General features: G+C 39.6%; 3 protein-coding genes across 3 annotated transcripts; 2 read left to right on the top strand and 1 right to left on the bottom strand.

The window, feature by feature from the left end:
- Positions 1–3,014: 3,014 nt before the first annotated feature.
- Positions 3,015–4,933, top strand: INS49_002994 (uncharacterized protein; the record flags this gene model as incomplete). The annotated part of the gene is made up of 3 exons (XM_043163794.1): positions 3,015–3,348; positions 3,404–3,812; positions 3,877–4,933. 3 exons carry the CDS (start codon positions 3,015–3,017, stop codon positions 4,931–4,933), a joined length of 1,800 nt encoding a protein of 599 aa, XP_043032300.1.
- A 1,206-nt stretch (positions 4,934–6,139) lies between these two features.
- Positions 6,140–6,893, bottom strand: INS49_002993 (uncharacterized protein; the record flags this gene model as incomplete). The annotated part of the gene is made up of 3 exons (XM_043163793.1): positions 6,140–6,235; positions 6,292–6,633; positions 6,714–6,893. 3 exons carry the CDS (start codon positions 6,891–6,893, stop codon positions 6,140–6,142), a joined length of 618 nt encoding a protein of 205 aa, XP_043032299.1.
- Positions 6,894–8,322: 1,429 nt separating this feature from the next.
- On the top strand, positions 8,323–9,526 carry INS49_002992 (uncharacterized protein; the record flags this gene model as incomplete). Its single annotated transcript, XM_043163792.1, has 3 exons — positions 8,323–8,346; positions 8,644–8,994; positions 9,059–9,526. The coding sequence occupies 3 exons, from the start codon at positions 8,323–8,325 to the stop codon at positions 9,524–9,526; spliced, it is 843 nt and encodes a 280-aa protein (XP_043032298.1).
- Between the last annotated feature and the right edge of the window lie 2,979 nt (positions 9,527–12,505).

The raw sequence follows: 12,505 nt of genomic DNA, 5'->3' as shown, positions 1-12,505 counted from the left end.
AAATTTATAATTTTAAAGTTTTAAATAAGGAAGTTTATATAAAAGGCTTATATTAAAGGATTATAAAAATGTTATTAACTTAATTATTAGCTTATACTTAAATAATTATTTTTTATTAACTTACTTTAATTAATATATTAAATTATAAAGGCTAAGATATGCTAATTATAAATAATAAGCTAAGCCTTTAATATAATTAAAAAATACTAAGGTATAATTAAATGGCTAAATAAAGAGTAATATTTAATTTATAATTAAATTATAATATCCTTTATTTTTTATTATATAGCTACCTTTTAAGGCTTATTATAAAGATTTAAAAAAAGAGGATATATTATGGTTTAGGCTTTGCTTATTATAATTAATTAATAGGCTTTGGCCTTATAAAAATAGGCTTTAGCGTAAATATAAATAAAAAGTAAACCTTTTCCTTTGCACTTTAAATATAAACCCCATTTAAACACCTTACAACAAATAACCTAAGGCTAGCTCATAATAAAGCTAACTTTAAGTTATTTGCTATAAGGTGCTTAAATAAGGTTTATATTTAAAGTATAAAGGAAGAGATTTGCTCCCTATTTGCATTTATTCCAAAGCTTATTCTTATAGGGCTAAAGCCTGCTAAATAATTACAATGGGCAAAGCCCAAACCGTAATACTTTTAATTATTATATAATAAATAAAGATATCCTTATAATACTTAAGATAATTTTAGCTATATAATTTATATTATATACCTTATATAATATAATATATTAAGGAGAATTATAAAATATTAAAGCTATATAATTCTTTATAATAAGGAAATCTTTGGCACCGATGGTGGTACCGGCCGTGATGATTTCTTGCTCCTGGGCGTTGAGTACATGGCCGAGATCCGTCCCTACCATCGGCAGGGCCGAACTGATGATGGCAGTATCATAACCGAAGAGGAAGCGGGCAATGGCAGCGACGGAGATGAGGGAATATAAAGTATGGAGTGATCTTCCTACCAGGGGGGAGGGGGGGTTTTGTTTACGTGCTGCGACCAAGTTAATAGAATAGTGACATAATAGTAACATGCTGTTAAGGCTTTGATAGTATATTTTTTTATATGCCTTGCATTATTTATACATTACTAATATATAGTTATTCTTAATATGCTGTGATATGATATTAATTCTTAATATAAGAGATAAAAAAAAGAGCTTTTTTTTCTTATCCCTAACCCAACTATTTATTTATTTTTTATTAGCTTATTTATTTATTATAAAAGGATTTATATAATTATAAAGATTTTTAAAAATAAAAATAGGTTTAAAATTATTAAGATTTAAATCAAAGCTCTTAATATAAATTTATATTAATATTAGCTAATATAAAATTAATTTTAATATAAAGTTAATATTAATATAATTTAAAGCCTTAATATAATTTATTTTTAATAATATTTTAATAGTATTTTGCTAGTATTGCATTGTAATTTTAAAATTTTATTTAGATCTCAAAACATGATTGCATTGCGTGACCCATACAAAGACCCCCCTCCCCCTGGTAGGTTGTCTTCGTTCTCGGCTCGTACCAGATTCTCGTCCTAAACGTACGATTGTCAGGCAATGCCCACCACGAGCCACAGTGCGTTACCGAGGTCAGGTGGTATTATGCTCACAATAAGGGTGCCGGATTGGACCGTTGGCTTCACAGCATTTTCAATGTGGGATGCGGCGTCAACGTCTTTCAAATCTTTTCCGTCCATGTTGGATTGATGACCCTCTGAAATAATGCTGATAGCTCGTTTTGCGGAACACAAGTCTAGGAGGAAGGAGAGTTGTTGAGGCTGAGTTTAATTACTGGAGAGAGACTGGCAGACGAGATTGATCCCAGTATATAAACTGTTCTGGTAGCCATGGCCGCGCTTCCAGCCTGGGCCTGGACGAGTTTGGACTAGGCTGTTCTTGGGGGTGGCCATAGCGCCATGGGGCCCCGCATACCCCGGATTTCAGCAGGGCCACTTATTATTACCTCAAAGACCCGATATATGCATATTCTCCAAAAACTTGACCGACGTAGTGACGACCTACCCCGGCTGGTATCCTCACAATCCCGACGGAAAGAGCTGCAGTGCGACCAGAAGGACCTGCCTTCAAAGCGGAAACACTTCCTTTCATCCGGGAACAACTACAGCCCACCCGGGAACACTTACCTCAGGCTTTGGGAAAAACACAGGAAACTCTCCCCCGGGACCTTCTTTGGTAGTGTCTGCGTTGAGAAAAGGTGTTCGCCGGTGGGACACCTCCTATGAAAACATTCCCTCAACCCCTATATCAATAGTTCATGGCATCGGGAAGCATAGGCCACATTGAGGAGACCATACGGAACTCCTTGAAGTAGTAGTTGACCCGAGCATGCTCCTTGCCCTTGTCAGGGTCTCGATTCATGCCCAGTGTTGGCAAGTCGCGTGCGTTCGATCTTGTGCGTGATTTAGTGTTGTCGAGCGTAGGGGTGGGATGCGGGGGAAGTCGTGTCGTGTCCAGGTTTTGCATGAACTGCGGCTGACGTAGAGTTATAATTAAGAGATCCATATGCCAAGATCGCCCAAGCAAGGTTGACGAAGGCATCCACCTGGGTACTGGGTACGTCGCGAGTTACATCCCCTGATACGTACCCAGGCACATCACAAGCTACATGCTGTGGAAGTATGGCCGGACTGGTATTGAGTCCTCCTCCATACGCACATCAGGTTGACTGAATCCCGCCCTCCTCGTTGAGTCGATACGCCCCGGGCCCATCGCCGCGATGTCGGGGATAAAAGTCGAGCCAGACTCGCCTGATCAAGCGTCGCAGCTTTCCGAAAACCTCTATTTTCGGCCGATTTTCGCGAGGTGCAAACATATGGAGGACTTACTATCTACCTGCGAACCTCTCGACGACTAATCGACATAAAACGCCCATCCCAAGCTCGACTTTGCATTATACTCACACCCTCAACAGACAAACCTTCCATCACAAGCTTCCAGGGCAGTTATCTGTACACCATGGCTCCCACAGCAGTTTTTGATTCTCCCACCCACGCCGTCAGCGCCCATACAGCCGACCTTAAGGCCCGGGCCGCTAGCAAGATCCTGAACGGTCTTGAGGCAAAGGTTGTCGACAGCAAGGTCCAAGTCCAGCATTCCCCGTCGCCACTTGCCGATGATTACATATATGACTTCCAATACAACCACCGCCTTCCCACCCACGACGCTCTCGGTGTTGCCATTGCGCATGATGTCGATGCCACCAAGGTCGCCAAGGACCTTGTAGCCCAGCTTTCGGAGATTCTAGGCAACGGAAAAGCCCAGGAGTTTGCGGATCTATTCATCGAATACGGTCAGTGTTTTTCTCCATGGCGCGTATTTGTTGGTCTTTGCTAACTTATAACCAGGTGTCTGGCGTGACAAGCTCACTTTCACATGGGACTACCGAACCTTTAACTTCCGCGAGAACATTGCCAAAGCCGCCAGGGATCTGCTCCCCATTACCCATGCCAAAAACTTCCAATTCATAACCCCCCTCCCCAATATTCAGAGGCCGTACCCCGACCTTTCATACCTACAGTTCGCGGTGTCTTTCGACACCGAGGTGGTAAGCTCCCATGCGGTGGTCCACGCTGTTCAGACCACCGAGGGCTGGCGCCTGTGGACTGTACACACGGTCATAGAGAGTCTCCTCCAGTTCCCACCAGTCGGGCCAAGAGATGGCCACCAGACCGGTCCCATCAGCTGGGAGAAGCAACGTGAGAAGGACGATGATGAAGTCATGCCAGACGTTGTAATTGTCGGTGGTGGCCAAAAGTGAGCTGTTTACTTCCTTCCTCAGGGCAACAAGGAACCTCTAATGCTGACCTTGTCACTACAGCGGTTTGATGCTCGCCGCCCACCTCAAGGCCCTGGGAGTCCCTGCCCTGATCATCGAGAAATCCGACATTATTGGCGAGATCTGGAGGAAGCGCTATGAATACCTCTCTCTCCACTTCCCTCACTGGGCCGACCACTTCCCATACTTCCCCTATCCCGAACAGTGGCCCACCTACACTCCTGCTCAAAAGATGGGTCTCTTCATGGAATGGTACGCATCTGCGCTGGAACTGCACGTTTGGACTAGCTCTACAGTCGTCAAAGCCGACCAAGATGCGTCTGACGGTAGCTGGACTGTGCAAGTCAATAAGGGTGGCAAGGAGAGTCGAACCCTTAAGCCTAAGCACCTTGTCATGGCTACATCACTCTGTGGAGTCCCAACCACCCCAGTCATCCCCGGCATGACCGAATGTAAGGGTGGCGTCTACCGTCACTCTACTACCCACGATTCATCTCCTGAGTGGGTCGGCAAGCGAGTCCTCGTTATTGGGACCTCATCCTCTGGCATGGATACCGCCTACGACAGTGCCCGACGGGACATCGACGTCACCCTCCTACAGCGGTCCCCTACCTACGTCATGTCCCTAACTCATTCCGTACCTCGAGCCATCGGCGGCTACGAGCCTAAGAACGGAAAGCGACCAGACATCGAGGAGGCTGACCGTGTGGCCTTCGCCACACCCACTGGCCCAGGCGAGGAGCTCGGCAGGCGGAACGCTGAGGTCCTGGAGAGGCTTGACAAGGACCTGCTCGACGGCCTCCACGCCAGGGGCTTCAAGACCTACCGGGGCCAACGGGGTACCGGTAACGCCACTCTCGGCTCAACCCGAAACGGTGGCTTTTATTTCGAGGCCGGTGCGTGTGAGCAGATTATCAACGGCAAGATTAAGATGGCACAAGGCTACATTAAGAGGTTCACGGAGGATAATGTCATTCTTTCGGGCGGCCATGAGGAGCATTACAACCTTATCGTATTCGCTACCGGCTTCTCAAACACCATCAATTCAATGCGGAACACCCTAGGTAACGCTATTGCGGACCGATATGGCCCTATCTAGGGTATGAACGAAAAAGGCAAACTAAAATCGGTATATAAGGAGTCAGGCATGCCAAATCTATAAATCATGATCGGATATCTGCCGTTCTCAAGATTCCACTCAAAGAAAGTCGCGCTGCAACTTAAGGCGCTCCTCAAGGGTATAGCCCATGCACCTTACAAGGGATAAGATTTCTTTTATATATTTATGAGATAGAAAAACTCTTGAGACTTTAGCCACACAGTTTACTGAATAGAATATCGGATGTTTTGATTCTTTAACAAACACGCTATATTGAGTCAAAGAGGCCGAGTGACATTCAAGATCGAGCATGGCCAAGCTGCTCAACGTCACTTCAGTAGCGGCTATGACAATAGGGTTCAAAGCAAACAAGTCGCTCCAAGTCGAATATTTAGGCGAAACGCTCTTGAAACATAGCCTTCTGGTCCCAGACTGATTATCCACCACGATATTGCCATTGGTAATTATGGGTCCACCCAAGGTATCTTCCCAGAGCTGGATTTAAAACCAACTAGTGAATGAAAAGGACCATGGCTGACTTGCAGGAGCACAAGTACCAACTACTTCCTTGGTGATCAGCCTGACCCTGGCGTCCGTCTGTGGCTGGTAGGGCACTTGATCCACCTGGCTGGAAAGCTGCACCTCGTCCAAATAAGCAAGCAAGTTCTACTGAAGCTAGACTATGGCATGGCAAGGCAGAGCTGCCTGACTTACCGAGCCCAGTCTGTAACATACTGGATCAGTTCAAAGCAGTTTTATAATCATTTCGTATAATAGTATTCTCATTAGTAAGATTTTATAAATTCACTGTGACGCTCTTTACTGATGAATTCAAGTGTTAGAATGAGATACTATCAGTCTCAATCAGTATACACAGTAATTTAGTGAATCAACAGCTTTGACTTTCGAGCATGTTCAACCGCCACGCTGTAGAAGACCTGCTCCTACGGACGATAATCTGTCTAAGCTTTGCTAGCGACAGCCTCCACACGAATTCGCTCGCCCCTTCCACGTATGAACCGAAGGTCCCAACATCCAGATTTCTTACAAGCTGCTATTCCCACTCGTGATTTAGGACCCGCACCAACCGTATGACTGGACTGTGAATTGTTGTTTTTCGTCCTCTTCCAGGGTTTGACCGTCTTAATGCCATTCTTGAGATTGTAACCTGCAGCAGTATTAGCAATGATCCGCCACAAGGCTTCATCACATACTTTTCGGGTGTGTCATCATCTCCCTCATTGTTCTCGTATTGACGTCTCGGCAATCATCATTGTCGTTGACGAGGTATACCCTCACAGCCTAAGGAACTCGACGTCAGTGGTTTGGTGTAATGAAAAGTTCATTTGCAGGTTTACCTCTTCAGGATCGCCGTTAGGGGTGGATGGATCCATCAATGCACATCCAGCGAACGCTCGTGTTTCAGTCCAGAACCCGCTTTCTCCTGCAGTATCTTCGGGATCTTGGAAGGCTGCATTGGTGACGCCAGGCGGGGTATCGGCGTAGTTGTTCCCAGCCAAGAAAGTCACAAAGGCGTGGCAAAACTCGTGGAACCAGGTGATCGAGGCGACAAACCGTAGAGTTTGCCAACGGTCATCCTGCAGCTGGATCTTTCTGTCGTAGTCGCTTGGCTTGTGAGTCACCTTAGGATCCCATGGGGCTAGGAAGTTGCTGTCATTCCTCTTCATACTCTCCACGAGCTGATACAGCATCAAGAACAAAAGGTCAGCGTGGACTGCGAGTAACCCCAATTGAGTTCACTCTGAGGAAATCCACATACCTTGCTATTAAGCTCAAAGTGAACAAGATCTTTAGGGCGGAGGTTTTCAAGGGTACCAGTATAACCAGCGCCCGCATCCTTAACGGTATTTGCAAACACGCTGCCCAACGAAGAATCGACAATAATCCTTGGAGGTGATTTGCGGAAGCCAGTCAAAAACCTTTGAACGTAGTCCCTCATATTTGAAATGTTTCCTGGCCACTGATAGTTTCTGTACTGCTTTGCATTCTCGGGATCTTTCCACGCTTGCACGCATCGGTTTCCGAGCTCGATTAGGTACGGCTCAACGTCGGATCTGCCCAGAAGCTCGAGACCGATCCTGTAAGTGTCTGCCACCTGTGCACTGTTAGTCTTTGAACAGGACATAACCAGCACTCGAGTGCACTTATGGCTCATATAGACATGACCATGGACAGTGACATTTCTCTTACAAGAACAAATTCTCGGCTGCTTGGCGGGTAAGGCTTGCAAGTGCCAGCCGCGTCATAATAGCTCAGAGAAAACTCTGTGAGATCAAATTGGGCATGATCATCATCGCCGCCGCTAGATGGAGGCCGATGCTCATTTCTAGCAGTAGAGGGGCGGGGCGCGTTACCAGCGGATGAGGGTCCAGGAGCGCTGTGAGCGGACGAGGGTTTAGGTGCGTTCCTAGTCGTCGAGGCATTGGATGCATTGCCAGCGGACGAGGGCCTAGGTGTGTTCGCAGCCGCCGAGGGCTTGGATGCATTACCAGCGGATGGCTGTTGAGATGTGCCTGGGCTGGCTTTTTTGACGGGGTTTCTTGTATCGCTGTTTCCCATTTTGATTGCAAAGCTTTTAAAGATGACTGATTTCACGCGAAATGCAGATTAAATATGACACAGCTGGTATAACACAATTCAGAAACAGAGTGAGAACGGACAGGGAAATATAACAGAATAGTTTAGTGAGACGTGATTACTTCGACAGTCTGTTAGAGTCAGCACTTCAGTTTCTTGTCCTTATATACATGTTTGTAGTCTTAGTCCAAACCTCGCCGCTCATGTCAATCTAAGAATAAACAAGGCCTTTCAGGTCGCGCCTGCAGGACGGCCACAATGTGGTGCCATGGCGGTCTTGTTCGGGAAGACGGGAACGGGGATCCCAGAGGTTGCTCAGAACAACATGCATTGTGAGGGTGGAGAAGAATAGTGACACGACCTCCAACGCCATCCTTTGAAACCATCTAGGGCCCCACGGTCGACGACCCGCATGAGGCTAAGCCCTCTTGGGGATCTGTGTTGGCCGCACCGTTATGTGGATAGGGAGCCTCGGGCGGGTGTACCATTGCAAAGCCACGGCCCAATAGTCGCTGCGGCGGCAAATTGAGGGGCTCCCCGTGGCCCGGGCCTCGGGCCATAGCAGCCGCAGTATCCACGGCTGATCTAAAAAAAGATGAGATTTGAACTGCGTTCATCCACTCCCATTCCAACCACCATTTGCGATACTGTGCCATTAAAACCAACATTAAGTGTCCACTCTTTTGGATCTCTTTACTTCCTCGTCTTACCAAAAGCAGTAAACTCGGCATAGCAGTCGCAACAGACGCCAAGCTACACGGCTCATTTAGTTCTCAAACAATCGAGAAAACATGTTGTCTCTGGAGGACCTGGACGTAGAGCATCTCCAGGCTTTTCGTCGAGCTTTATTTAATGTCCTTTCCACACCTCTGGCCGAGTTCACATTTGCTCAAATTGTCGACGGCCAACCGACCAGCAGCGTTTATGCGGATGATCATTCCTTCAGGGATGGTTTACCCGTGATGCAACATAAGAATCTGTGTCCCGGCTCTATCGAAAAAACGCAAGCTTTCCGTTCAAGCTTGGACATACTTGCTTTCCAATTTGAGTCAAATGCCAGTTACCATCCGATATATATTCTGTTGAACTCTTCGCTAACGTTGATCAAGCAGACTATCCAGGCGTACCAGACCGCATTGCCGGGTACTACCACGTGGAAGCTACGACTACTTGAACTTGTCACCACTGCATGCCACGATATCGCGGTCTACCTTTTTCAAATGGACGACGGAGTTCACAAGCACGCAGAACATGAAGCGTGGCGGGAACACAAGCTTGAAACCCTCCCAGAAGATGACGTGATGGGGAGGAAGCAGTTGCCCCCGCCCACACTTTTCTGGACCGGTGCCTACATCGACTGGTCACATTATCCAAACGGTCTAGCTGATATGGCTGGATATTGGGCTGAAATGCAGCTTTTCGGCGGTGTTGTCCTCTTTGACCGGGGCGAGAGTGAGAAGGAGGTGGGTTTACAGCCGCGTCACTATATAAAGAAATCACTGACCAGCGAGCTGAAACATTTTATAGTGCAATGGTGTATATGTACACAATCCACGTTACACCACCATTGCTCCTCCAACAGAAGCACAGTTTAAGGACATCGTCGAATTGTTTCTATCAGAGAGCCCAGACTATGATCGATGTCCTCTTCCGATCGAAGTTACTTCAGAGAACAAATGGCGTTGGGACGCATACGATGCACGAACAAAGTACCATATCTTCAAACATCGTCACGACATCCCAAATGGCCCACGTCCTCGCCGCAAGGACGTGATCACAGACAACACCTGGCCAGAAGTCATCGACCATTACAAACTCGCAGGACAAGATCCCGAGAGTGGGCCCTATGACGAGGCTGAGAACGCTAGGGCAAGGGAGAGAATCGCAGTAACCATCTCTCCCAACTCTAGGTTATGGGAAACGTTCAAGGATGACATTGCGAGACTTCAACCTGATGAGAAGAGGCAAGGGCGGCCGCCGTACTTCTTTGATTGATTCTTGAGAAGCCTTCGTCCTCATGAGTAGACTCAGATCGATAAAAGCACATTCCTAGGGGGTAGGCTCTACAAACTGTACTTATTAGCGTGCGGAACCTGGAGAAGATAAACTGCAATGGGGTGAGCGAGACTAACTCAATACCATTTTTGTGACATCGGTATTAATATCTAGACACTTCTCAGATTTCTGTTGCCTAGTCTGGGAAGACCTCCATATCTCTCAGCGTGCTAGCAACATTTTAATCATGGATATGCTCCTTAAGCAGCAGCTCCTTAAACTAACTTTAATTATTTATATATATACCCCTTTTCTATATTAACTTAGCAAGTCCTAAGATTTATTTCTTTTAATTATTATATATTATGTAGATAGCTTTTCTAAAGCTTACAAGAGCCATTCTTTTAAAATAAAGAAATAAGTAAATAAAATTAAAAAGAAAGTATATATAAAGAAGGTTTGCCTTATAAGTAGTATTACGTAATAAATTATACTTACGTAATACTATAAAGGATAAGTTTTATAATAATATATAAATATCCCTTATAAATAAATCTTATGTAATATAAATAAATAAAGAAGCTTAAATATATATAAGAAAAAAAAACTTATTTCTTTAATAACTTTATAATTATAAGGGCTAAAGGGCTAAAGCCTATATATTTATAATATTAATAATTAATATTAATATATAAAAATATATTATATGCTTATATAATTAGCTTATATAAGCAAATTTTTAAAATCTTATATAATTTAAATAAAAAAACTATATATTCCTAAGTACCTTTTTAATTATTCTTAATTTATAAGCTAGCCCTTTAGCTTACTTAAATAAAATTTTATATTAACTAATTATTACTTAATTATTAGCTAATTAATTATTAATATATATTAATAAATTAATAATTTAAAATCTTATAAATATTTTATAAGCCTTAATAAAAGATATATATAAAATAACTTTTTATTAAAAATAGCTTATATTTAAAGTAATTAAGCAAGTTAATAAAAATATAATAATAATTCTTTTATATTCTTTTATACCCTTATTTTATATATATTATACCTTTGCTAATTATATAAGCTTTAATAAATTATAAGCTTAAATATTTATTAAAATAATATTGTAATTTATAAACTTAACTTTAACTTTTTAAATATATAATAATAATTAATTATAATAAATAATTTTTAAAAAGCTTATTATATTCTTAATTTATTCATTATTTAAATGATTTATAATAATATTTTTATATTACTTCCTTAAATATATATAATTAAAGGAATTTAATATATAATTTATAATTTACTTAAATAATGCTAAGAAATCCTTTATTTATAACTAAGTTTTAAAAAGTATTATTAATTATTTATATTATATATAAAAGGAAAGCTTTTATATTAATACTTTATTAATATATATATATATATATATATATATATATATTTACTTTAAATATATAAATATTATTTATATATTTATTTAAGAAGTTTTTTAAAAAGTCTTTAATTAAAATATATATTATATAACTTAAAACTTTAAAGAAATTATTTTTAAAAATAAATTTAAAATTAATTAATTTAAGGTTTATAAATTAAATAATAATACTTTTATTATTATTAATTAAAAAAGGCTTAATTATTCAATTACAAAATTTTTATATATTTTATAATGGGTTTATGTATTGCAAACGCTAAATATTATTATAGCTAAGCTTAATTAAATAAAGAGAAAGAAAGAAAAGGTATAAAAGCTAAATTGCCTAAATTTTAATAATAAAATATTAAAAACCTTAAGTTTTAAGCTAAAACCTAAAACCCTTATCTTAATAAGTTATACTTATTACATTACCCCTTTTCTACCCTTTTTTTAAATTCTACTTATTATATTAAAAGGCAGTGAAAAATTATTCATAAATAGTAAAAACCTATTTATAAGGCCCTTTTTGCAACTATAAATATTTATTAAAACTATTACTTTCCGCTCCTTTCTTTCTTTTTATTAATAATATATAAATTAAGTAAATACCCTAAACCTAAAATTATAATTTTCAACCCTTAATAATTAATATTTAAAGCTTTTTAATTAAAAATTAATAATCCTTAAAATTAAAAACTTATTATTTATTATACTATTTATTATTATTTATTTAGCTAAATTTAAGAATTAGGTAAGTTTTTAATTCTTATAATTTTTAATAATTTTTATTTAATTTCTTAATATTTTCTTAAAGAAATTAATATAAGTATTTTTCCTATCTTTTTAATAGCTATAACTATAATTCCGTTATTAATAAGAATGGCTAAACTTTAAAGGCTTATAATAATTATTAAAAGAAAAAGCATATAATTTTCATAAAAAAACTATTAAAATCCAGCTAATATTTTTAATTACTTATAATATAATTCCCTTACTTATTCTTATTTATTAAAAAAAGCTTAAGAATAATGGCATTAACGTTATTAAAATTTATATAATAAGATTTTTATTAATTTTTAAGGAAGGATTATTAAAATTTACTAACTTTTTTAAAATGCTTACTTTAAGAAGCTTTACGCTATATACCGCGTTATATTAAAGTATAAGAAAATAAGTATTTTCCTATTATAAATTGTTTTTCCCTTAATTTTTAAATATTTTTTAATAAAAATAATAATTATAACTTTATTTACTTTATTAACTTAATAGTTTAATATATTAATATTAATAACTAAGACTTTTTTAATATATTTTATTAAGTTTTTATAGGTTTTTATTTAAATTCTAGATTTAAGTAGCTTAAGTTTTAATTAATTAATTTATAAATTAATAATGCTTTTAAATTAAGAGAAAAGGATTTCTTATCTTTATATTTTACTTTATTATTATTTTAAATATTATAAAGATATCCCTAAAAATCCGCTGTTTTCCCTTAAAATTTAATATATTTATATTATTGCTATAAATTATTCCTTTAAGGGCTGCCTTTTATATTT

This window comes from Diaporthe citri, assembly GCF_014595645.1.
Source record: "Diaporthe citri strain NFHF-8-4 chromosome Unknown scaffold_1, whole genome shotgun sequence".
Taxonomy (NCBI): domain Eukaryota; kingdom Fungi; phylum Ascomycota; class Sordariomycetes; order Diaporthales; family Diaporthaceae; genus Diaporthe; species Diaporthe citri.
The sequence above is the reverse complement of the archived record's forward strand: the minus strand, read 5'-3'. Positions and strand labels throughout refer to the sequence as shown.